This window comes from Vespa velutina, chromosome 10 (assembly GCF_912470025.1).
Source record: "Vespa velutina chromosome 10, iVesVel2.1, whole genome shotgun sequence".
Lineage (NCBI taxonomy): Eukaryota > Metazoa > Arthropoda > Insecta > Hymenoptera > Vespidae > Vespa > Vespa velutina.
The window spans coordinates 4,324,079-4,350,183 of record NC_062197.1 but is presented as its reverse complement, the minus strand read 5'-3'; the positions used below and the strand labels follow the sequence as shown (position 1 = coordinate 4,350,183).

Here is a 26,105-nt window from a genome sequence, read left to right as displayed (position 1 = left end):
GTGTGTGCGTCTGTGTGTGTCCATGTATGTATGAGAGAGAGAAAGAGAGGTAGAAAGAAAGATAATGTGTATGTGTATGAATTGAAAGTGAATAAAGCGGTTAAATAAAATTGTTGATGAATTATTATTTAACGAGAAAATTAATAACTACAATTATTGAATACTCGAAATCGTCAACTTAAAAATTAACGAAAGGCAAATATTTGTCAATTAATACCGTTAATTCGATTGTTTTCATACGGTATATAATTGATCTTAAAACTCAAAGTATCTTGGATCACTGTGATTGTGATCAAAATATTCGCGCGAGTGTCGCCGAGAAAACACGGTGACCTTTCCGTCACAACGCTGTGCAACTCGAAATTCGATGAGACTGCACGTGTTCGGCTATTGTACGACGCTTGCACTGCAATTTTTCTCTCAATTCAACTATTGTATATAATCATATTCCTAATAATGTCCTAAAAGAATTATTAATAATAATATTTGTCATCTATGACGAATGAAAAAAAAAAAGAAAACAAGAGTAAAAAAAAAGAAGAAAAAAAAAGAGAAAGAGAGAGAGAGAAAGGAAGAGAAACAAAATCTTTTTTTGATCGTCGGAAATCAAAAGAAATTTTTATTTCGATTGACGTAATGGCCTGGAACCGAAATCGAGAGGTAGGTAGATAGATAGATAGATAGATAAATAGATAGATAGATAGATAGAGAAGGTTATTGTGAGCCTCCGGAAGAAGACATGTGAATCTCTAAAATTAGAGCCGTTGCGAAAAATATATCCGACACCTTAACGGCGTCAAGAGACTATTTCACGAGGAGACAGAAGGAATTTCTTGGTAATCGGATAGAAGCCAATAGATATATCTCTGTCTCTTATCTGATATCCAATGTCGCCATTAAATGCGCGGTGAGTCGGTCAAGACGTCAACTTAAACATTTATCTACGTTAATTGAAAATCTCTTATTTTCATCATGACATACCGTTAGGATTGCAGTATAGTATGATAATAATTGGAGCTTTTAATGTATTACGGACATTGTCTCGTACAATCGAAGCATCCATCGTAATCGATCGTATCGATCGATGTATCGAGAGATACTCATCGACTCTTTTTGTTTCATGAAGCCGCCAATTTTCAAAATAACGCCAACTTGTAAAAATTTTTTAAAAAGAAATAAAAAAAAAAAAAAAAAGAGAAAAAAAGGAAGAAAAAAATGATCAAACATATAGATACGAATTTGACTGACTCATTGCTTGATTATTTTCGTCATAAAGTCTGAAAATACAATCCGAAGGGCTCTGGCCGATATACGCAAGGAGACAAGCCTGGGAGCCTTGAGCTCTTGCCAAAAATGAAGAAAACGTTTCCAACGAGTACTCGAGGATGTTCTACTTCATCAATTAAAGACCCGCGTCCGTCCAATATCTTTTGCGAATACAAAATACCAAGAGCAAATTCTCCTCTCGACTTAACCGAATGTACATAACTACACGACACATAATATAGCTACGTGTCCCCTAATTCTAATATTAGAATTGACATTAGTACTTTGACGAATAAACGTTGCTATATAAAAAAAAGAAAAAGAAAGAAAAAAAAAGATGTATAATAAAATAAAATAAAATAAAATTAAATTAAATTAAAACTAAAATGAGAGGTATTAAAAAAGAGATAACTTTTACGCGGGAAAATTTAAACATTATATAATATATTTCGTATGATATATGATACATACGCTCGTACAATGGACCAGAGATAAACAATGCTTAGTACCCACGTGCAAAAATTATTTTCAATAGATCTCGCAGTTTTATAAATTCTCCAATAAAAAAAAAAATATATATATATATTTTTTTCTTTGGATCAATATTTTAATTAACTCGTCGAAGAAATCGCATCTTATTCATTTCAAATTTAAATCGAATTCGCGACTAATCCTGTCGTTCATTTACCATCCTTTGAAATCGTACATATCTAACTCTATCAATACGGTTAATACAGAGAGAAAGGGACTTTTAAATAGAAATAAACAGATATGTATACATATATATATATATCTCACCTTTTTCTGTTGTTTCTCCCAGGCTGGGTCCAAGAGACCTTCTCTCTCCCACTCCTCCTCGGGCTCCATGTATCCGTCCCCGTAGGCCTCCATGTCGTTCATCCTTCTTCCGTATATATCTCACGTTCCTTTAACGCAAATCCCAAACGTGTCACCCGATATTTATCCGTACGTAGGAGAAATAATTAAATAACTAGGATACATCCGAAATTATCCACCTTTTTGAACGTAGGAGTTTTTTTTACTTGTCTCTCTCAGGTTGATACTCGTATAACGCTCTTCGCGACAATAACGGAAACTGACCGAGATATCGAGAGAAAAAAGAAAGAGAAAGAGAAAAAGAGAGAGAGAGAGAGAGAGAGAGAGAAAGAGAGAGAGAGAGAGAGAGAGAGAGAAAAGAAAGAGAAAGGGCAATAGTACAAGAAAGACAGCAAGCGTGTGTTTGTAGAGAGGCGCGTCGAAAAGGAAGAGAACAGGCACGCGACGGTTTCGAGGAAGAAAGGAAGATGATACGAGAAACGAGAAAAAAGAAGGAAAAAAGAAAAATAACCAACGAGCGAGCGAACGATAGAGAGAAAGAGAGAGAGAAAGAGAAAGAGAGAGAGAGAGAGAGAGAGAAAGAGAGAGAGAGAGAGAGAGAGAGGAATGGCCGAAAAACGTGGTAACGTACCCGCTAAGCCCAGAAAATGTTCGATTCGTGTCTTTCCCTCGCGCTGACCCCTCTGCCACGAGTCTGACACACGATTTGCTTGCCGGCGCACGAGCCCCCTTCGCCACCGTTCGCCGCCCTCCCTCCATTACCAACGGAATCACCCGAACCCAGACTGTTCGCTTGCTATTACCCCCACCACGCTCGCGCGGTTTCATTTCACGTTACGAAAATGTATGCACGATTGATGTTCCTTCCTAGCATAGTGGGGTGGGGAATATATACAAACAACAAATAGAAAAAATCGAACTCTTCCTTCTCGCTTATTCTCACAAGAAATAAATATGTTTCAACGAGAGAATCAATCAGTATGTATATTTACTATCGTCACGTTACAACCATCGAAGTGTTTGTCTTGCGGTACTATTTACTCTTAATTATATTCTCTTTTAATATTATTTTAAAATCAAATTATTTCATACTTTCTTTTACTTTCGGCTTCTTTGCGATTATATAAAATGCGAAGAGAATCTTGTGATATGGATTTGAAGTGAATTCGAATTATCTATAGATTGCTTATTATTCTGAATGATTCTACGAAGCTTCAAGATTAATAGGTTAGGAACGTATTAGCCGGTAATACGTAATATTTTTCTATTTAATTTCATCAAAAATGATGACACGTAAAATAACTCTTACTATATGATGTATATGAAAGCTTGATAATAATACTCCGTTATGAAATTGAATGGAAATTAAAGAAACATTTAAAATAAAAATGTTCATATTGTATGATACTTTATAAAATCAATCGAGCTCAGTTCTCATGTCACTTTATTATCTTTCGTGTTATAACTTCGAGAATATTCCTTTGTAATAATATCAAATTTTATTATTAGATTTTATTATTTATTAAGATTATATTTAAATTTATTATGTTTTTCGATCACACGATATGTATCTATGTACATATATATATATATATATATATATATACGTATGTACACCATTTTAAGTACGTACCTAGGCTCATTGACTGAAACTTATTTCAGTTCTCCTTTTCCACTCAAACTATAATTGATAAGTTTTAGGACTGCAATAATATTTAAAGTAAAAACACAATTGGAATGTTGCACCTCATACATTCGTACGTTACAGAAATAATACGACAATTCGCGCAAAATTTCGCGATCATCCAAGATAACTCCATTACCGCGCGGCTTCGCAACACTGTCACGAATCAGTAAAATCTAGAGAGGAAACTTTTTCATTGTAAAATATTTAAATTTAAATAACAATTTTGCTTCATTTTATATGTCTTTTTTTATTTTTAAATATGTTCAACGATTTAATTGATCATACATAAGATTTATTTGTTATTTAATTTTATTTATTATTGCTCGTTGAATTGTAAATATATTATTATAATCTTTTCATTTTGTGCTCTAATATAAAATTTAGAAAATAAATGTCATGCGATAAGTAATAAATAAAAAGTAATTTAATTAAAATATTATTCAGAAAATAATAAAGAAATTAGTTAATAAAATCTTTAATAATAATGATTTTCTGTATTATAAAATGGCGTTGAAGATGGCGCTTCTAATATTGGACATTCCTGCGAGAGGAGATTTTTTAACAATTGATTCTCTCATAAATTGCAGTAAATCAGTGCCAGTTATTGCGCTTTTTTAAAGCCACGTCGCCGAGAGATTTATTAAGTTATTTAGAAATTATAATAATATAGTATTTTCGAAGCAAGATCCACATCTGGTAAATTTGTGATTGTACAAGATTTGGATTACTTTAAATCATTAACGATGTCAACCACAAAGCATTTTAAGAAAAAATATGCAAGTTCGAGCAACGAAGAAGAAATGGGTGATGTAAATTTCAAAAGAAACTGTAAGACACATTTGCGAAGTAATCGGGAAGAAAATATGATATTTTCGAATAATACAGTAGAACAGACACACCGACGTGGCCGAGGGCCTTCCAAAAGACCTTGTCTTAACCGTAATGCTTTAATGGCTAGAGAAAACAGACTTCGCAAAAAAGCATATTTGGAAAAAATTGAAAACACATTATCGTATTATGAAAAAGAGAATAAGAAACTTGTTTATACAATACAGAAACAAGGAAAAGATATAAAACGTCTGACAGGTGAAATTGCATATTTGAAAAATGTCCTTCATAATAATACTGCTATTACTGCTCTATTAAAAACAATAAATGATGGTTTGAAAAAGTTAAATACTTATAACAAAAAATCTGTTATCGTTAATAATGAGATGCAAGAAAGTCAGAAAATACAGGATACAGAAACTAAACAACAAAAATGTTCATGTCTTCCGAATGTTAAAAATAATGTATCAGATTCTTTAAATTATAATATTTTTGATTCAATAATCAATAAACATAATCACATTGAACAAAATAGTTTGCAGCAGGAACTTAACTCTATACAAGAGAAAAGTACTGAATGTTATGAAAGTATGGAAAACAATGTTAATAGTAAAAATACATTACCTCTAATTCTTTCAAATACTGATCATACTTATACTGTTCCTAAAAAAGTTGATATTAATCATGATGTGGATGATAAGGACTTAGAAAATAATATAGATATAAGTCCTTTAAGTACCTCATATTTCATGATAAATACACCAAGTAGTATAGATAGCAGATACATGCAAGAAACAGATAGTATAACTCCTGGAACAACAAACAGTATATGCAATTCAGAAGAAACCAAAGATACCAATATGGATGATATGGATTTTGATGAATTGACGCCGTTTAATGTAAATTTATTTGAAGATATCCCAAAATATGATGAAATTATGAGTTCGATTGATCTTGAAGTACCAAATTCTTGTACAGAAGAAGACCTGTTTCAAAATTTAAACAATACTGGAATCTGTTTACATGTTAATTCTAATAAAATATCCTTAGAATATTGTGCGAAATGTCATATTAATAGTACAAATAGTGATATAGAATGAAGGGGAAACTGATCGTGGGTCTTGAACTATCAATGAAAATTATTCTAGAAATTTGATAGAAAGCAGCAGAGTTGTACAGGATTTTTGAAAGAACGAAAATTTTTAAATTCAATGTATTTATATTAAATCAATATATTTATTGACAGTATACTAAATACTATGGAATATGGTATATGATAATTGTTTTCAGGGATGTCATTGGAAATCAAAGGCTGTTTATTACCAAACTTGTGAAAATCCAACTCTGCCATAAACTAAAAGTTATGTTATTTTTGTACATCTTGTTTTTACATATTACTCTATATTTCTTCCTTAAAAAGGCAGGCTTTATTATACGTTTTATATTTCATAACTATTATTTTTTATAATTATGACTATACATATATATATATATATAAATATATATATATATTTCTTTTATTCTTATTTTATTTCAATAATAATAAGTATAATATGAATTTGTAATATAATAGAAATATGAACTTTAAGCATTAAATATCAATGTGTATATCCAAATTGACACACGATATTAAGATCAAAGATTATATCTCATAAGAATTATATTATTGCTTCCCTCTGAGACTGTAGTAAGATTTTATTTTTACAGGAAAACAACGCCCTATTCAAGTAATTTATGGGAGATTTGAAAAAGGTGAGCGTCAAAATAAAATTGTAAGTCAGATCTTTGAGACTTTGTTTTTGATTTTATTATCTTATGTGTAATATTCTTTGAAATTTTATTGTTTCCAAAATCTACTAAATTAAGATCTGATATAGTCGACGCTCCGTTCCTGGTAATATTACTGATTATCATAAAATGATTACAGTTATATTACACATTTGGAGTAGACATGGAGCCACGATCACCCCTTCTTTTCCAGATTCAATAAGTATTAAAAAGGTTGAGTATGGTGTTTTTGTTTTTATACGTGACAAAACATTTTTTGTAACAATTAGAAAATAAATAATTATTTTGTTTAATTAATGCATTTGTAATATACAGGTATGGCAGAACAATCTCCCAGATTTTGATTCAGCATTATTCGAATTCTAATAGAGTTTAGAAGATTATAATAATAGTCTTTTTACATGATAACATATGATTTATTGTTGTGTACTATCATAAGTTGAATAGATTTGCACTGTATATTTGTTGTTAAAAGAATTTATAAAGAATAATTGCATAACTTCCGAAATTGGCTACAATAATGTATCGTGGATGAATTTAGATAACATAATTATAAAATCATATGAATAAATATAAAATCAAATGAAATTGGAAATACACACTGTAAAATAATCTTCAAAATCCGGGAAATCATTCTGCCATACTCTATAAAATTTAATATTAAAATACAAAAACTACAAATTATAAGGTTTCATCAAAGAATACTTTAAATTTCAGTTATGCTCTTAGAGTATATTTTAGTCGTTAACAAAACTTTCCATCGTGCATCATGATGGCTGTTAATTTTTTTAATAGCAAGCATTCTGCAGTAAAGACCTGTCTACTAGTTGTATTATTGTATTAAAAAATTTCTAATCGAACATATAAAAGATTATATGCTGTTATAAAAAATATACAAAAATGAATGTATACTTGTACCTGTTTTTCTAATATTACTCAACTATACGAATTTGAAAATAATAAATTATAAAATTTTATCATGTAAAAGTTTATATATCACGTGGATTAAGAAGATATAAGTTGTAATAACATATATTGTTTTTCAGAAGATATTTCCTAAAATCTATAAAGTCTCAGGGGATAAAATATATACATGATCAAATCTTAATATTATATAAATGTATTACAAGTATCAACACAATATATGATTTGTTATATTCGTGTACAATTTTTGTCATTTTTTTATCATATAATATAAATACATATTAGTTATCCAAAAACAAATTATATTTTATATTATTGCATGAAATTTTTATTCTAGTAATAAAAGCAAGCTTATTTATATATTAAGAGAGAAGAATATATTAAAATTGTATTAATTTTAATTTGTTGATAACATAATGCAAAGTTTAATTAAATCGTAAAATAAATGTGAAAGAAAGCTAAAATATAATTATATCACAAAAAATAATGTAATAAATAATATCACAAAAAATGAAAATCTTACATTATTAAATCAATAAAACTTCAGATTATATAATTTAAAAAAAAAAAAAAAAATAGATATAAAAAGAAACAAATATATATTTTTGAATCAATTTTGCTCATTTTTTAACATGTATATTACAATGCGATTTTTAATTTAACTTAAATTTCATTTTATTTGCGTGATTTTAAGTTATCATTTCACTATATTATACTATTAAAAGAATGTTTTCATGCAAATTGTGAAGAATATTACCTAGTTTGTTTTTAAGAAGTTTTATAGATTTTTATATGAAAACGTATGTATACAGTATACTCTTTACAGAACAAAAAGTAATATCACTTTGTACAAAGTATATGTAATTAGAAACAATGTTTCAATGATGAACTTAATTTTTTTTTTAAATTCCAAGACGACTAAAAACATCTGCTTTTTTAACATGTGTGACAGTGGCAACTCTATTAAAAGTAACCTGTTTCGCGCTACTTGATCTCAATACACCTAATCGTGCTTTTGCTGGTATTGTGGTGAGTCGTTCTGAAGCTGTAAAAACAAATACATTAGATAAAATTTTATGAATTATAAATTATTTTTTCTATTATAAATTATATATTATTCTTTCAGATAATAATCATACCTAATTTGCCAGATGTAACTTCAGTATTTCTTTTTTTGATCATGTTTGATGCATTCTCATTGAAAGTAATTTTTTTAGTTGTACCTACTAATTGCTTAACACTATTTAAAGCTGTTTTCATATTAACTTCTTGATCAGCTCGCATTGTACCTGCAGTAAGAATCTTCTTCTTAGCTATGCCAGATGTTCCTATATTGGAACTACTATTTTTTAGGATACCCTGTGAGGTCATCTTAGTAGTACCATTCTTTAATATTCCTAATTGTGGCGTGTCATTCTTTTTTGCATCTTTATCACCAAGACGATTGAAAACACTAATTGTTCTTTTATATATATCTTTACCCAATCCAGTAACATTAAAAGTAGGAGAAGTATCAGGCAAATTGGTTGTACTAGTTACTGAACTATCCCCTAATCTGTCAAATACTGTTCGCTTTGTTTTAACTATTTTTTTTGTTGAGGGCGTTCTTAAAGTTGTTCGTTTTGGTAGTATTACTGTATATCCTACTTTCTCATTATCTTCATCATTGTTAGTTTGTGGCTTCGGTTTCTTTTTAGCAACAATTTTCCAGTCATCATCATGACCACCATCATATTCTTCTTCAGATTCCAGCGTCCTTTTCAGAGAACTTGTATTCTTTTTACTTTCAGGTAAATCCACATTTGATTTTTTCACAGTTATTATCTTTGGAACCACGGTAGATGTGTTTTTTATTATTTTTGAAGTAGTTACAGTAGAAGGCTTTGTTTTAATTATAGCAGGAGGTTTAGCAGTTACTTTTGTTATAGCTTTCTTAATTATTGGTTTATTAACAAGTTTAGGTGGAGTATCAGGATCTTCAGTGTCTACAAGAAATTTTTCACATGTAGTTTCTTCTACAACTTTTTTAGCATATCTTAGGATAGCAATCATATCTCCCATTAAAGTAATTCCCATTTCTTTAAGACTAGGCTTATCCAAATCTGGCAACATATCTGGTTTAATACGATTGTTAGAAAATACAACTGCATGTTTAGTTGCAACGTCTTGTGGAAAGCCAGCACCTTTGAAAAACTTTACCCAGTATGCTATAAAATATTAAAAAGGATAAAATCATTTAAAATATGTTAAAATACTTCGCACATTAATTTTAACATAACATGCCTATAATAGTTTATAAGATTAAAATTTCATTTTACCTGACAAAGATGTTGCCATTATTTCAGTTAATTAAAGTGATTTATTATTATTTTATTGAAAATGTTTGTTGACACATAAATTTACAATAATAGAAATTTGAACATATTTTTTTTCATGCATTCAGTAAAATATTTGTTTCACGAAATCTCGTGAAAATAAAGAAACTAATCGTTTATAATAATTAACAGTATTTTATTATGAACACAAGATATTTTATATTAAACCTTTTTTGTAAATTTTATGTAATATTAATAGAATATTTTTTAACAATTAATTATACTTTAGCTAGGTCTATGCCAAGTTTAGATGATCACATATATATGTATATATATCGTTTCGTACTATATATACAACTATTTTCCTACGTATATATAAAATATAGTATAGGTCCGAGTTCGTTTTATAGAGACGAGACGTTATCAGCGCCATTAGGAATTTTAATGCATTATTATTGTAACTAACCATAACCATTATCTTTTATAATTATGTCCAAAATTCATCATAAATCTATCTGTTTAATGGAAAATTATCATTTATTATTCAATTACGAATTAGAAATTATGCAATTATCGTTTGCTGATTTTATTCTATTATCTTCGTTTTACAAATTTGATAATAAATGCAAACTGTATTGCGTGTATTTTTTATTCCTTATTATAATAATAAATTCCATAACTTTATACAACAATAAATTTTTATAAAATATTTGAAATAAAGTTTAAATTTTGATTTTCAAAGTTGGTATATCAGTTTTATACTTATATATACTGTATCGTGCACGTTCTTATCTATTATCTTACTTGAGATCTTTCCTGTACGACGTTCTTATCTAATAACTTATTTAAAATTCAATAAGAAATCAAGATAATAAATACTATTTTGTATTATCTTTGTCAGTAAGTAATAATTTATATATATATTCAGGAATATCTGAATATTTATTTTAAAACATTTTTAATATATATATATATATATATATTTACAGTGAATTAATAAAATAATATTTCTATTACTTAATTGACAATTCATTATTGTAAACAAAAAGAAATATAAAACATGGAAAGTTTCCCACCGCAGAAATATGTCAATAAAGTAGAAACTTTTGATACGTGTATGATTGAAGCTACAAATCAGCAAGAAATCAATCAATCAGTTGGTGCACAAATTCCTATGCAAACTGTACAAGTAAAAAATCAAGATAATCATGAATCATCAACACTGCATCAACAACAACAACAACAACAACAACAGCAGCAACAACAATTGCAACAGGATCAAAATCAAATCACGCAAATTCAATCAAATATTCAGCAAAACATGACACTTACTCCAATTCGCTTACCTGCTATTCTAGATGGTGAATTCTTTACAGTGATTAGAGTAGAAGATACTAATGTCACGGTTAGATGTTTACAGTGTCAAAAATTACTTAATGGAAATTTGAAATCCACTGGAAACTTTTTAAGTCATATAAAAGTAAGCGATAATATTTCAATATACTATACATATATATATATTTATATTTATATTTATAATTTACTACAACTTTATAAACTATCTGGTTTTTTCTTTCTGTTTTTTTCTTTTTTTTTTTTTTTTTTTTTTTTTAGAGACTCCATCCATTCATGATAGAAAAAATCAAATGTAAATCTAACCAAAGGAAACCAGCAATGGTATATATTGATTTATCCTCTGATAAATATGCAGAAATCATAAGAACAAAAAGAAGATACAGAAAATACTATAAACCAGTAAATTAATTTTACTATGTTTGCAATTTGTCATGTGCATTTTTAGAATTAAGGAAAGTTAATCTATATTACTGATATTGCAAATATTTATGTATTTTTAGGAGGAATGTCAACCTGGTAATGAAGAATTGTATGAACAATCACCAGAGTGGACTGATCAATCTCCGGTTATTCGAAGACGAAAATCAGAAGAACCTGAATCTAACGATTTTTTGAAAATACCACATAATAATTCAATTGTTATGGAAGATGAATTTGATGCAATTGGTCGAAATGTAGCAGCAAAACTTAGAAATATGCGTTTAGACCAAAGAATAATAGCTGAAAAGTTATTAAGTGATATTTTGTTTGAAGCTCAACTTGGTAATCTTCACAGAGATTCTAACATACACGTATAAGAAAATTATTTTATAATATATATTTTCTATAAGTGAACTGAATTATAAATATTCTTTATTAAATATAAAAAGAATATATTTTTAATAAATTTAAATAGGAGCTTTAAAAGTTTTAAAGTCCAAATATCTAAAAACTTTTAAAGCACCAAAATATACACAATATACATTGGAAGAAGTAGAAATTTTAATAATTATAAAAAAGGAATATAAATATATCTATAGCTGTCAGTGTATATAATATACAATATTGTAAATATTATCATATATTGTACGCTTATCATTAAGCAAAATAATTGCTGCCAGATATAGTAACTATTTATAAGTCTTTTTCTAGACGAATCATTTTTATATAAATATTATACATATATACGTATATGTATATGTATATGTATATGTATATGTATATGTATATGTATATATATATATATAGTGACTATAATTAATTGTAAATAATAATAATAATAATAATAATAATAATAATAATAATAATAATAATAATAATAATAATAATAATTAACAACAAATACATTAACAAATACCACACATACATATAATTATTATATTTGTTTGAAATATTCAATCTTACGCCCCTGAAATATTTTTCTAACAATTATAATTATAGAACAGTCATTATCGATTATAATCTATCTTTTTCTATTTGCTATAATTTAGAACTTAAAGAAATATATTTATTCAGTCATACTGATTGTGAGATCTTTCCACAATTGCTCTATTGCAATATTTTTAAGCATAAAAACTTAAATGTTTATTTAATATTTAGATTTTTTATTAAAACTACTAGCCAGAATAATTCTGTTTTTATCAATTGTCAACTGCTATATACTCTTCGTTTCTTTGGTTTGAATAGAACATGATAGACTATAGTTGATGAAATGCAAAGTGCCATACTGATAAAAATTGTACATACTGCATAATTATACCAAAATCCGTCCCATTCTGCATGAAAATACCATGTCAGTGTAAAAACAGTATTTTGGATTAAAATGAAAATATAATATGGTAATAGCCATTTATCTGCATATTTAAATTTAATTTTGTATTCAATCATACTGACAATATAAATTAAACCAAGCCAGAGATTAATGAAAAATGTGATGACATCATAATATGATGCATAATAAAAAAGATATACCAACATGATAATGTAATGGATGCCAAGCATGCCTAATAAATAATATGGATAAAACTCGTAACATATGCTTATAGCAAGGATCCGTGCTAAGATAAAAAAGAACCACCAAAGAAAAGAAAGAAATTTGCCAACTGGATCATCTTCATCTAATCCCTTATTAGAATGTTTCCTTTTCGGAATTTTCAAACTTTGATTACTATTTGTTAATTTTTGATTTTGTTCTATAATAGAAATTGACTTTGCATTTTCTAAATCCTGATGCTCTGTTGTTTTCACAATAGAATCTGGACGAGGAGGTGCTGGTGCATCTGGTACAGGTAATGGTACAACTGTAGTAATTCCTCTGAGAGGTGTAGGAGGAGGTGTCACATGAACGTTTTTCGGCGGTAATGGCGGAGTTACCGATATTTGTCTATCTAAACTAATTGTTACTTCTGTTTCTGATTTCTCTTCAGTAGATTTTTTTTTATTTTCATCTTCTTGATTTAATTCTTCTTTTGAGTTAACAGCAGCTGCATTATCTTCTGTTATATTAGGTAATTGTAATGGTGTTTTTTCTTCAAAATATTGAAGTTCCTATATATAAAATCGTAGAATAAATGATCAATCAAAATTATATATATTATAGTAATTAATCAAAAATTACTTCAATGCAATATTTTTTTAACCACATTGCCCATGGAAGCTTTCTACCATTGACTCGTTGACTTTCAAATCTTTGGAAAGCAGTTGTTTCAATTGCAAGTATCATAACGGACATAAGAATACATAGTACATGTACAGTTACTGTAAAAAGAAATAAAATCTACAATTATCATCTGTTATATATTTTTAATTATTAAATAAAAGAGATTTGTCATACTTGATTGAAAACTGCGCTGAACTACATATTCTCTAAAAAGTAAGTGAGTCTGGAATATGGCTTGAGGTGCAGCTTGAAACCAGGCTTGTAAAAAGAAATATAATTCAATGGATGCAGGTGCAGCAGAAATGTTTAGTGTTTTAGATCTTTTTTCTCCTTTCAAGATGATAGCATCCACTGCCATGACAATAAGTCCAGCATATCTATATAAAAGATATTGTTATAAAATAATTAAAAAAATAATGTTATACACAAATTTTAAATTGTTTATTTAAAATTTAATCAATGGTACCTGTAAAGTGCAAAAAATGGAAATCCAATAAGCTGACATATCTGAAGAAAGAACCAAATAAAAATTCCCTTTGTTAACTTATCATCGTCTGTCATCCACCAATCCGGTCTTGAAATAGTTAATATAAAATATACTATAGCAGGAGCATACATAAGAGAAAGAGTACAAGATCCCCATATTGGATTATGCTCTCTAAAATGTTGTGTAGCAACAACTAAATCGGCGGAAAAGTGAACGATGTAAACAATACAATTTATTATCGTTGGTATCAAGAAAACCAAATAAATTTGTTCTATCGATTTTAAAGGTATTTGTAAACATCTAGACGACTTTCTTTGACAAACTTGAATTGATTTTGACATTTTTATAATTTTGAACTTGATTATTGCCTTGACTCATGCCCATATATTTTTATTTATTTTTTTTTTTTTCACCTATTTGTTTTATGATATAAGTATCTGAAAAAAAAAATTGCTGCTAGATGAAAATAATTCAATGCAATGCAAATTATGAAAGAAATATAATTCACCAACCATAAATAATATAATATTTGTAAATATTAGTATCGAAATCATTTTCGCTGGTTTACATACTCAATTATTACCTGGGAATCCTAACCCTACGAATTAAGAATTTAAACTTTATATTTTGTTTATATTTTATAGACACCATAACGATAAAAGTGTTTTATCGGGATTATCTCGAATTTTCGATAGAAAATAATTGAAACAATAACTAAAGATATTTTCAATTTAATATCACAATAATAAATATTTCGTAACACGGGAAATGTGATCATGCAAAATAATTATACGTTTGACAAAATTCAAATATCTTTTCCCGCGATAATTATATCGCATGCAACAAAAAACCTAATACATACATATGTATAATAAAACAAAATTTGTTCTATTATCTATAAAATCTATTAATACGAATAATTTCTTTGTGATGATTTTTAATTTAATTTATAAAAAGTAAAAAATAATTCGTAATGACAGAGTGCATAAAAAAAAAAAAAAAAAAAAAAAAAAAAAAAAAAAAAAAAAAAAAAAAAAAATATATATATATATATAAAAGAAAAGAAAAAAGAAAGGTAATACGAATTTTCAACAGAATTAACAAGAGAGAAAAAAAATCATATATCTTCCGTCCTATCGAGTAAAATCAATAAAGGATCTATTAATGATTTACCTAGTGAATCTTAGGAGCAAATGATTTCCCTTGTTGCAAAGCGGTCAACAAAGCGGTACGTTATTGAAGAATCGATGCAACCTTCGTGGAATCATTTCGACAAAATGAAATGAAAGAGAAATCGTAAATTTAACTTTCTTAATAATTGTTTTCCAGCTGTTCGCAAACGTGTTAAAATGATCGTATGTATAACGTGTTAAAATGTATTTTCAGTTAATGATCAACTTAGCGTAACGTAAGTCTCATAATACACATATATGCGAACGCGAGATACAAGTGTCGATCGTGATACAGAATGTAAGAAACCTTGACACATACGATCTATATATGTATGTATGTAATTGGTCAAGAACAGCTCCAAGAGATATATGTATTTCTATGTGCAACGTGCTTGATTAGTCATCGCACGCCGAACTGAATAGATAGATAGCTCAATAAACATTGCTTCCATCGAATAACGATAAAGGGATTCTCGGATATCGGCGTTGCTAAGACAACGAATTGGTTTTAATAGTTATATTGTGTATGTGTGTGTATGAGAGAGAAAGAGAGCATGCGTGCTGATAAACGAAAAAATATGGAGAAGGGCAATGAAAGAAAGAGAGGGAAATAAATAAAGGAAGACGTGCTATATCATACGTGACGGTACGCGCGCACGCAGGTTTGATTGGATGAAAGAAATATAAGGGAGATGATGAAATTATATTAGCTGGGAAAAAAAAGAGAGAGAGAGAGAGAGAGAGAGAAAAAACGAATGTTACAATACAAATTTATAAAAAAAATATTTTGCATGTAATTCATAGAATTTATTTTAATTAATAAAGTCATATATATTGAAGAAGAAAATTCTAAAGTAGATTCAATAAAATGTCTATATTTTTATGAATTTTCTGGTTGAAATACATCTAAGAAAGATTTATATTGTTCCATAATATCTGTCACCATTGGTTTGTTTGTTTGTCCGTCGTATTGTGAACCAACCGTCCATAATGTTTCTAAATCGTATTGTTTTCTAGCAGCATTTGAGAATATGTGTAAAGCAATGTTTCCTATAAGAAGATATATTCCATTTTTATTGATCAAATATAAAGTTAAATATTTGTAATATTTTGATAAATACCTAAATCCAATGCTATCCAATCTTTACATTTGGCTCCTTCAATTTTAGGGATAATATCCTTCTTATGCATCTTCAATTTAAAAATTTTACGTATATATGCGGCAAGAGCACTCATATGCTTTTGCGATTTACCTGTGACAATTACAATATAATCTACATACATATACTCTTTAGGCACAGATATAACAAAGATATCTTTTGCATTATCTTTTTGAAGAACCGAAATAAGATCTTCTATATCGTACACTCCTTGTATGCCACCTAATATATTTTAATATTGATAAAACGTTAAAAAATATAATCAATATTTATAAGTTTATATATATTATTTTTATACAAATATTGACTTACGGTTTAAATTCAATCCACTGTAGGGATCGTGCTTTTCTTCCTCTATACGTAAATCACCTAAAAGTATCCTTTCTTGTTCTTCTTCTACATCTAATATAACTTTAGAATCTTTGTCGTGGAATATTTTGTGTTTTGAATTGCGTTCTAACACAAGATCATTTTCATTTTTATTCGTAAGTTTTTCGTTTGGTAATTTATTTGGACTAATATCCGAGAAATGTCTTGTTCGTTTTAATAAGGAATAAGTAATAAATTTGTTTTTATGCGGCGGACCGAATGTTTTACATATTTTTCGTGCACGTAATAAATTCGATAAGATACGATTGCTCATGATTTCTTTATTATATCCTTAACCTTAAAATATTGTCATAAGGATGGTCAAGACTATTCTAAACTTAGTATTTCAACGAAATGCCTCAGATGGCGTTAATGTATGAACGTAATTTTAAGATAATTTATTTTAGATTAAATTTGTCTTAGATTACAGAATCGACTAAATTTTGTTTATATCAAAGTTCAAATAGAAAACTCATATACTTTATTTTAAATTGGTATTATTTTTAATTGATTTAAGTTGATAGTGATTGTGTATGTGACGTATGAAGCAGGATTGGTATACAATAATATAAACTATAAATTTGTATATATCCAGTATCCATTTTATTTAAGATGAACAAAAAATAGATTTATAAAATTTGATCTCTGTGTGAAAGACAGATTGATGGAGTGAACTTGTAAGATATCTAGTAGATTCAACTAGAAACCATGACTTGTCGTATCATTATGTCGTTCCTACAGCTGTAATAAAATTAACAAGTTCTTTTATACATATTACAAAAAATTTTTTCTTAATTTACGCTTTACTAAGTTACAGTAAAAGATTATTAATTACATTATATGTTTTTTTAACGCTTAAAGATAACAATGACGAATACATGTTTATGATTATTCATAAGGTATACTGTTAAAAAAAATGTAATTACGCATATATTACAAATACTTACAGATTAAATGGACACAGATTACTTGGACCTCGCACGCATCTTCCTCCTTTTGCGCTTTAGCCTACGCATACGCTTCTTACGCCACTGCAAACAAAATATATCACACACTTAACCTATTCAACAACTTTTTCATTGTCGTTAAAAAAAAAATGTTGACATATAATCATATGATACAAAAAAGAAAAAAATTATTTTCTTTTATGTAGTAAAAAATGTAAATTAAGCACCGACAGAACACATTCTATTGTAAAACGATTAAACAACTCTATTGATTTCACATGGCTGAATGTAACCATCGAATCGTTATATATTTCACTAATTTTGTGAAATATTTTTCAAAATTTATCTTTTCTTGTTACATATTAAATAATAACATTAGATATTAAATACTTACCTTCGCTCTCATATTTACGAATCAAAAGGAACTAGAAAATCGTATAAATCTCGATTACTAAGGATTTTTATTCAACTTGCTTCGTTGATTCTCAAAATCAATATGGAAGAGAAATAATTATTTATGTACTACCGGAAAAAGCTGTAGTTTAACTGTTACTTCTATAGAGGGCTTAAATGAGGGCGCTATGATCGCTAATATTAATTGCAAGTTCTATAAATTTCTCAATTTTGTTATTCTAATCTTCTTTAACAATTAAATATATTATTAAATATTAATTTATGATTTTAGAATAAAAAAATTATATTATATAAAAATAATATATTGATAAATATTTTTTAATATTTGTTTTGAATCAATTTCATCGTTCCTTGTTTTGATTCATTTCTATTTCACGTTCCAACATTTTCCCGCGTTTAAAGAGTTTTCCCGCGAAAATTTACAGCAAAACATCAGTTGTTACTCTTCACTTCGTGTGATTAGAAACTGTTGAATAGAATCAGATAAAACTTATTCTGAGTCATATAGTAAGAGTCATAAATATCATAATTTACTTTAAATACGTACAGTTATATATGTATAATGATTTATTGTTTAAATTATATTAAAATGATATTTTTGAAGACTTGAAGATGTTTATTTCGTTTGAGGTTGAGCTAACAGATATTGTGTAGACGTTCATTTAAATGTTAACATTTCTTTGATTATTTAATTGCAATTGTTTTTGTTTACATAATTATTTTATTTATATATTATTTTTGACGAAGTAAGAAAATATAACAAAAATTATTGACTCACTAAAAATGACTAGTAAACAAACAACTATCTCTTTTCCGATTCGAAAAAAGTGTTCTTTTTATGGTACCAAACGAAATGACATAAAAGAAGATTTTTCTAACGCGACTGTGAGGTGTACTCCTACAAAATATATACCAACAGTTAAGAAGATAGTCACATTAAGTAGCAGTGAATCTGAATCTGATTCGGACTCTGAGAATGTTAAAACGAATAAGGTGAATTCTAAAGAAAATAGAAGTAATGATGGTGTTAAAACTCCAAGACGTGTACGGAAATGCGATGATTCTGAAGGTACGTATTCATTAATATTGTCGGCATTTAAATGTTTTTTATAATTTAAAGATATTTGTGTTTTATATACATATTTATTATTTCGATAGATGATCATAGTTCTACACCACCAAAGCAGAAAAAATCTGAAAAATCTGTAGCACTTTCTTTAACTCCATCAACTCTATTAGATAAACTTGATTTATCATCAGATGAAAAAAAAGAGAAATTTGTTCCAAAGAAATTATTTGGATCAAATAAATATCGTAATGCTCGTAAAGCCTTACATAGTTCTGTTTCCGAGAATTTGCCTGGAAGAGAAACAGAAATAACTAAATTACAAGAATTTATTCGAGAGCAGTTGAAGAATGAATCTTCTGCATCACTTTATGTTTCTGGACCTCCAGGTACTGGAAAAACGGCGTGTCTTTTTAAAATTATCCAGCAACCAGAATTTAATTCAAAATTCAAGGTTGTTTATATAAATTGTACCACAATGAAATCAGCTGCTACTATTTATTCAAAAATTATGCAAGAATTAGATATACCTGTACCAAAGTCTACTAGAAATAGTAAAGCAATAATTGAGAAATATTTAATGTCCAATCACAAAATGTTACTCTTAATTCTTGATGAAATAGATCAATTGGAAAGCAAAAATCAATCTATTTTGTATTCCATATTTGAATGGCCATCAAAACCTAATACAAAACTTATTTTAATTGGCATTGCTAATGCTTTGGATTTGACAGATAGAATTTTACCACGTTTACAAGTAAGATGCGAATTAAAGCCACAGCTGATGAATTTTCCTCCATATACGAAGCAACAAATATTTAATATTGTATCTACAAGGCTCAGTGAAGCAAATGTTTCTGATGTATTAACTGGGCCAACATTACAATTATTAGCTGGAAAGGTTGCTGCCATTTCAGGAGATATTAGAAGAGCATTGGATATTAGTAGAAGAGTTATTGAGCGTGCAGAATCAAATTGGACAGCGCAAATTTTACAACCTATGAATAACACAGGTAGTCCAAGGAAAGATCAACCTTTGAGTGAGAAGTCAGTTGATCTAAAAGATGTAGTAACAGTATTAAATGGAGTTTATGGTGGTACTCAAAACATTGATAAAGAAGAAAGTACACTTCCATTACAGCAAAAATTATTATTATGTTCCTTTATACTTATTTTAAATAAGGGACGAAATAAAGATGTTACCATTGGAAGGGTAAGTATTTTACAACATTACTATATTTGCAAATTATATAAAATAATTTATACGTTCTTTATATTTTAGTTGCACGAAATTTATAAAAAAGTATGCAAGAAACGGAACATCCATGCTATAGATATTTCTGAATTTGTATGTTTATGTACATTAATAGAAACTAGGGGAATCTTGAAAATAATAAAGAAAAAAGAGGCTCGTTTATCAAAATTAAGTTTACAATGGGATCAAGAAGAAATTGGTGCAGCTTTACAAGACAGAAATATGATGGCTGAAATAATCAATGATGTGTCTTGCTTGTAATAATTTTATTTATTTTCATATCTTTATTAGAGAAATTGGATTAGTTAAATGTTTTTTTACAATTGTAATGTATATAAAAAAATTTTAAGCGTTTGTGTTAAACAATTTTATAATGTATAACTGACAAATATAGTAAGTAGTTGGAGGAATAACGTTAACACAGAATATCAATGGATAAAATATGATGATATCATATATTTTATAATTGACTTTTAAATTGTATTATATATATATATATCATATAAAATTATATTTTTCTATTGATAAATTTTAAATAATTTGAAGATCATAAAAAAATGTATCTATTACTTCTTACCAAAAAAAATTTTAATCAGTATTATTAAACCCCAGTATATATAGAAATGGTTGTTCTGGGCAGATTTCACAGAATATAATAACTTATTTTGTCAACTTTCTAGCAATATCTCGTCCAAATTGTGCTGCATTATCTTTGTAGCATTTTTTACAATATCTTCGAACTTTAAAAACTGTCCCGTTTTTTATTGCAATTTATGACGAGATATTTGAGGTATATTTATAATACTGCTACTTTGAATTCCTTTATCCCGACAATTTGTTGGACAGCTAATTTATTCTAAATTTCATTTATTCTGAAATTCTGTAATATTCATATTATTCTTGCTAGTATTTTTAAATAAAATATTTTTAAACTGCACTAAAAAACAGATCAGATAACTGGCTGAAGAGAAAGCATTTCTAAAAGAATACAGAGTACAGATTGCAATAAATAAATACAAGAAATATATCTGAAAATATACATGCAGTCTTAATAGATGTAATCTTACAGAGATTTCCGGGCGCCAACATATTAGTGAAATTGTATATCGCGGGTTAAACGAAAAGGAAGATCAAATAGGTTTGACGCTTAACGTGTTAACGACGTAATTTGTTCTCGAATACTATTAATCACATGATCAATGAAGAAAATGAATTTTTAGTTATTTTTTCATATTTCGCGCCATTAATATACTAGAGAATTTTTAGTGTATTGTATTTTATATTGACGTAGATGAATTTTTTTAGTTAACAAATTAATGAAAATTATTAAAATATACATAGTTCATTTTTTAAAAATGTCAGTAATTAATTTATCTTGTAATTTAAAAAATAATTTGATTTTTAAATACCGTAAACATATTGACCAATCCGGAAGATGTCGCGTTTAACACAAAGTAATATCATAGAATCTCATTGGCCGGAGTGCTACCATTTATAATGACTCGCTTGTAATTGGAACCTATTATCGTGAATATTTTGATCTTTTTATGGATCTTAGAAAGTTGTATTGTGGCCCTAAAGCGGTGAATACCATCGTTCCAATCTGTTCGCGTTGGCTCTGACCAGCTGTGACCATGAAATCATTTTGATTTTCATGAAAGTCATTGTCGATTGAGGTTAAAAATAGTTGTAGTTAATCCAACTAAGAATACAGATTTCAAAGTGAAATCCAAAGTGCGCCTAATTAACAATGGGTACAGGACAAATAAAACGTGATATTGAGCGTAGCTTGAATTTAATAGTAACGGGGAAAGAATTGGAGATTGCTGAGGGATGGGCAAAGTTACAGAAGTTCGACGATAATCAGTTATATAGTCAATCAAATACCTGTGTTGATATATTGGGGCGTATTTTAAAAGAACGGATTACGAATGTTGATGAAATCCCTCGCATCATTTCTTGGTTTTGTAAACACGTAATAAGGAATGCTTCGGATGGCAGTACATTCGTCAGTGATTTAACTATATTTTTTAAGAATACACATATCAAGGACATGTACTATTTGACGACGATTCTTCAGGTATTGATAGATTATGGTACTTATTTTTGTGAGTCTGGCAATTATGTAGAACTTTGCGAAGCGATAGTCATCAGTCTGGCTAGTCTTTCGGTACCTTATCAACCATTGAAAGATCATAAGTTTAATGATAATATTATCAAGATTCAAAGTATTTTAAAAAAGATATGTTCCAATACAAAGAATGTACACAGTGAAGATCCAACTTTTGTATGCTTGAAGACATTATACAAAATTATATCGGATAAGGAAAGAATACAGGAACCGGCTCTTACATTAGCGACGGTGCTACAATTGACAGAACCTTCTTTTATACCTCGTGCAGTTAATTGGATTCTTTCAGAATCACAGTGCGATGATAAACTGGTTCAGGCTTTAAAGGTATTATGCACTTGGTTTCCAGAATGGAAAGGAGATAGACTTGGCCGTTGGATAATGGAGTTTATACTTGGTTTAGAAAGAAAACAGAAAGATGGAATACTTATTGAGGTTACAGAAGCTAGATTGAATACAATGTTTCGAGCTTTATTAGAGCCAGTACTTCGTCGCAATGCTTCAGAGATTATATTTCATATTTTAAAAAGACAAGGCTCGCTACGTTCATTACATATTATCATTAGTAATATGGATATGATATTATTTCAATTAGTAAAAGAGAATTCAGAATCTAGTAAAGAATGTATACAAGAAATGATTAATATAAGGACAGCTCTTACAACAAGACAAATGAATCATCCAAAAACATATATATTTCCACAAATCAATTTGCAAGTAATGCCTCAAAGAAATGTTGTCAGAGAAATACTGATTGGGCCTACTTGGACAAATGAAAAAGAATTGGATTCTTTTATAGAACCTCCTAAATCTATAACTGGAAAAGTGGGTCTTTCTAATCTTGGAAATATATGTTATATGAACAGTGTATTACAAGCCTTAGTTATGACAAGAGAATTTTGTCATGAAATATTAAACTATAAACCTTCAAACGATAGTGGTGAACAAGTTATATTAAAGAAACTACAAAATTTATTTGCTTTGCTATTATACTCCAATAGAATTTCTTTATCACCGACTGAAATTTGGAATGCCTGTCGGCCTGCTTCTTTCTTACCTGGTCAACAACAGGATAGTTCAGAATTTCTTTGGTTAATATACTTGTGATATTCTTATAACTATACTACACTTATAACACTTGAACAATATTTAGTTTAATTCTAAATCGTTTTTAACTGTTTACTAATAGATTCTTTTATCCAAATAGTCACTTGCTAGATATGTTGCATGAACAAGAGAAATGTGGTGGAAATGATTTAAGTGGTTGCCAATATAAAGTGGAAAGGCAAGACAATGAAAGTCCATCAATGGAAGAAGCAGGAATTATTAAGCGTTGGACTACTGAAGAAAATTTAACAGGGAGTACAATTTTACAAAGAAAAACTCAATCATTGGCTGATTTTACGCAAGGTATTTTCTCTTATATCGTTAATAAATTTGTAAAAATTTTCTTTAAAATTTTAAAACCTTTTAATATTGTCTTTCTTATGAAAATATTATTTTCATTTACTAGGTGAAGAGTTATCGCAGACACAACATCTTAGCGATTCTCATTCTGATTCAACAGATAGTGGAATACAATCTGTTGGTGGAGAAGAAATAAATATTCAAGCATCTCTTGTACATAGAGTGTTAGGTGGAGAATCAAAAATTACTTACCAGTGCGCGCAATGTGATACTAGTTCACATAATACAGATAAATTTCGTGATCTTCAATTGTGCTTCCCTGAAGAAATACACGAAAATCAAAAGGTCTCAGTTCAGGATCTCATTAATTATTATCTTACACCAGAAAAATTAACCGGTGAAAATAAATATAGATGCGACAAATGTATGAGATTATGTGATGCACAAAGAATTATTAAGATTTTACAAGCGCCCGCACATTTAATTTTAACACTGAAACATTTTCATTATGATTTTGAAAGCCGACTAAGAACGAAATTACGACATAAAGTTATATATAATGACATCATACAATTGCCAGTATCAACTCAACCGAATCCAATAAACGAGACTTATCAACTTTATGCCGCTGTTGTACATTCGGGCTATAGTATGGATTATGGACATTACTTCACATATGCTTGTGATTCTAAACAGAATTGGTACAAATTTAATGACAGCTATGTTTCTTATACTTCTCTAGAAGATTTCAAGGATCTGAAACCACCAGATACGCCTTATATACTCTTTTATGAAAAATTAGGATCGTCTAATGGAATTTACGAAGATAAACTTGAATTGTCTACATTGAGTAAACACATACAAGAAATCGTTGCAAAGGATAGAGCTGCATACATAGAAGAATCAAGACATCAATCTGAAAAATCACAACAAAGTCGATATCAATCTACGTTTCTTCGTCGAAGTGATAATTCTGACGATGAAAATCCTCCATCTAGTAGTTGTCGTGGTGCAGTTAATATACAAACAAATTCATTTCTTTGTTAAATAATTTTATAGTCGTCAAATTAATTGAAATTTCATTTAGCATTAACGGCGAATATATTAATATTCATTATTCACATAATTCGTATCATTTATGATTATATCAAAAGTTGTAATGTATTCAGTAATATCATTGCATAAACACAAGTATTATATTTATTGTATTATAATAGAGTTTTATGAAAAAAACTATCACAAATTTCAAATTTTTATCTATCTTAAGAAGGTTTCTAATCGTAAACTTTTTTTAAGTCTATTAAAATGAGGTATACTAAATATATTATGTACATAAACTTATGTGTAATCATAAATCTGGTGTAAGGTGTGTAATATGTTCCATGGGCTAATTGCTCTAATTCATTAAGCATCAAGTAATTTAACATTGTTATTGTTGAAAAATAAGATGCTTCTCTTGGAAGAGAAAGTAACGCGACTCCACACTTTAAAAATGAAATTAATTGTTATCAAGAAGACACGTGTTGTGTCTTCAAATAAAATATCTCGGATTTTGAACAAAAAAAAAAAAAAAAAAACAAAAAAAAAAACAAAAAGAAAACAAAAAAAAACAAAAAACAAGAAAAAAAGAACAAAAAAAAAGAGAAAAGATTTTCTCATAATGTCATATCTAATAATTGTTAAAAAAATTGGAGGATCTAACACTTAAAAAATTGATCAATTCTTATAGAATATGTATATCGCAAGAAAAATTCCAATGTGTGAAATAAATTAATCATAATCTAACACTCGCGCGCATAAATGATTAAAAAAAGTAATTAATATTTAATAACAAATACGCTTTACTCACATGTAAACAACAACAACAAAAAAAGTACTATGTATGATATTTAAATGATACCTTTCCATCGGCTGTGTTTGTATGTATGTATGCCAAAATCAGTATTTCATTTAGTATAACAAACAGTATCCGAGCGAATATCATACATCTGTCATTGTCATATATATATATGAACATATACGTATATATTCGTGCATAACATCGTATTTAACATCTTG

The 26,105-nt window shown here is 28.2% G+C and overlaps 7 protein-coding genes and 1 long non-coding RNA gene across 16 annotated transcripts in view; 3 read left to right on the top strand and 5 right to left on the bottom strand.

Moving 5' to 3' along the window:
- The window catches only part of LOC124952410 (alpha-actinin, sarcomeric), a 14,725-nt gene extending 10,788 nt beyond the window's left edge, over positions 1-3,937 (bottom strand). For 2 of the 5 annotated variants that reach the window (XM_047502241.1, XM_047502238.1), the window contains exons 1-2: positions 2,735-2,887; positions 2,065-2,192 (exon numbers count right to left, since the gene is read on the bottom strand). In XM_047502241.1, coding sequence (XP_047358197.1) covers positions 2,065-2,166 — 102 coding nt within the window. In that variant the 5' untranslated portion in view covers positions 2,167-2,192; positions 2,735-2,887. Of the gene's footprint in view, positions 1-2,064; positions 2,193-2,282; positions 2,596-2,734; positions 2,888-3,736 lie in introns of those variants that run through there. The other 3 variants (XM_047502239.1, XM_047502236.1, XM_047502240.1) reach the window with 3 other exon arrangements.
- Positions 3,938-4,232: 295 nt separating this feature from the next.
- LOC124952411 lies at positions 4,233-7,311 on the top strand. Of its 3 annotated transcripts, XM_047502243.1 has the most exons (4): positions 4,233-5,831; positions 5,909-6,370; positions 6,546-6,619; positions 6,722-7,311. In XM_047502243.1, the coding sequence occupies exon 1, from the start codon at positions 4,534-4,536 to the stop codon at positions 5,716-5,718; it is 1,185 nt and encodes a 394-aa protein (XP_047358199.1). In that variant the 5' UTR covers positions 4,233-4,533; the 3' UTR covers positions 5,719-5,831; positions 5,909-6,370; positions 6,546-6,619; positions 6,722-7,311. The 3 variants fall into 3 exon arrangements, with proteins under 3 accessions (XP_047358199.1, XP_047358198.1, XP_047358200.1); XM_047502242.1 differs by having other exon boundaries at positions 6,546-7,311; XM_047502244.1 differs by having other exon boundaries at positions 5,909-6,390; positions 6,546-7,311.
- A 638-nt stretch (positions 7,312-7,949) lies between these two features.
- LOC124952043 (uncharacterized protein C19orf47 homolog) lies at positions 7,950-9,810 on the bottom strand. The gene is made up of 3 exons (XM_047501344.1): positions 9,649-9,810; positions 8,470-9,537; positions 7,950-8,375 (listed from the first exon to the last, which is right to left on the bottom strand). The coding sequence occupies exons 1-3, from the start codon at positions 9,665-9,667 to the stop codon at positions 8,233-8,235; spliced, it is 1,230 nt and encodes a 409-aa protein (XP_047357300.1). The 5' UTR covers positions 9,668-9,810; the 3' UTR covers positions 7,950-8,232.
- A 587-nt stretch (positions 9,811-10,397) lies between these two features.
- Positions 10,398-20,863, top strand: LOC124952238 (cell division control protein 6 homolog). Its single transcript, XM_047501786.1, has 9 exons — positions 10,398-10,545; positions 10,635-11,125; positions 11,260-11,400; positions 11,502-11,797; positions 12,496-12,656; positions 13,233-13,301; positions 18,940-19,257; positions 19,347-20,467; positions 20,537-20,863. Exons 2-9 carry the CDS (start codon positions 10,706-10,708, stop codon positions 20,768-20,770), a joined length of 2,760 nt encoding a protein of 919 aa, XP_047357742.1. The 5' UTR covers positions 10,398-10,545; positions 10,635-10,705; the 3' UTR covers positions 20,771-20,863.
- LOC124952042 lies at positions 12,370-15,866 on the bottom strand. Of its 3 annotated transcripts, XM_047501340.1 has the most exons (6): positions 15,300-15,866; positions 14,639-14,724; positions 14,106-14,563; positions 13,814-14,016; positions 13,598-13,737; positions 12,370-13,527 (listed from the first exon to the last, which is right to left on the bottom strand). In XM_047501340.1, exons 3-6 carry the CDS (start codon positions 14,465-14,467, stop codon positions 12,628-12,630), a joined length of 1,605 nt encoding a protein of 534 aa, XP_047357296.1. In that variant the 5' UTR covers positions 14,468-14,563; positions 14,639-14,724; positions 15,300-15,866; the 3' UTR covers positions 12,370-12,627. The 3 variants fall into 3 exon arrangements, with proteins under 3 accessions (XP_047357296.1, XP_047357297.1, XP_047357299.1); XM_047501341.1 differs by lacking the exon at positions 14,639-14,724; XM_047501343.1 differs by lacking the exon at positions 15,300-15,866 and having other exon boundaries at positions 14,639-14,946.
- On the bottom strand, positions 16,154-17,280 carry LOC124952044. The gene is made up of 3 exons (XM_047501345.1): positions 16,771-17,280; positions 16,420-16,680; positions 16,154-16,348 (listed from the first exon to the last, which is right to left on the bottom strand). The coding sequence occupies exons 1-3, from the start codon at positions 17,099-17,101 to the stop codon at positions 16,179-16,181; spliced, it is 762 nt and encodes a 253-aa protein (XP_047357301.1). The 5' UTR covers positions 17,102-17,280; the 3' UTR covers positions 16,154-16,178.
- Positions 20,864-21,424: 561 nt separating the features above from the next.
- Positions 21,425-21,719, bottom strand: LOC124952045. Its single transcript, XR_007101807.1, has 2 exons — positions 21,577-21,719; positions 21,425-21,487 (listed from the first exon to the last, which is right to left on the bottom strand). It is a non-coding gene; the product is annotated as an uncharacterized LOC124952045 (long non-coding RNA).
- Positions 21,720-22,005: 286 nt separating this feature from the next.
- On the top strand, positions 22,006-25,353 carry LOC124952041 (ubiquitin carboxyl-terminal hydrolase 35). Its single transcript, XM_047501339.1, has 3 exons — positions 22,006-23,731; positions 23,848-24,050; positions 24,154-25,353. Exons 1-3 carry the CDS (start codon positions 22,260-22,262, stop codon positions 25,092-25,094), a joined length of 2,616 nt encoding a protein of 871 aa, XP_047357295.1. The 5' UTR covers positions 22,006-22,259; the 3' UTR covers positions 25,095-25,353.
- Positions 25,354-26,105: the final 752 nt, after the last annotated feature.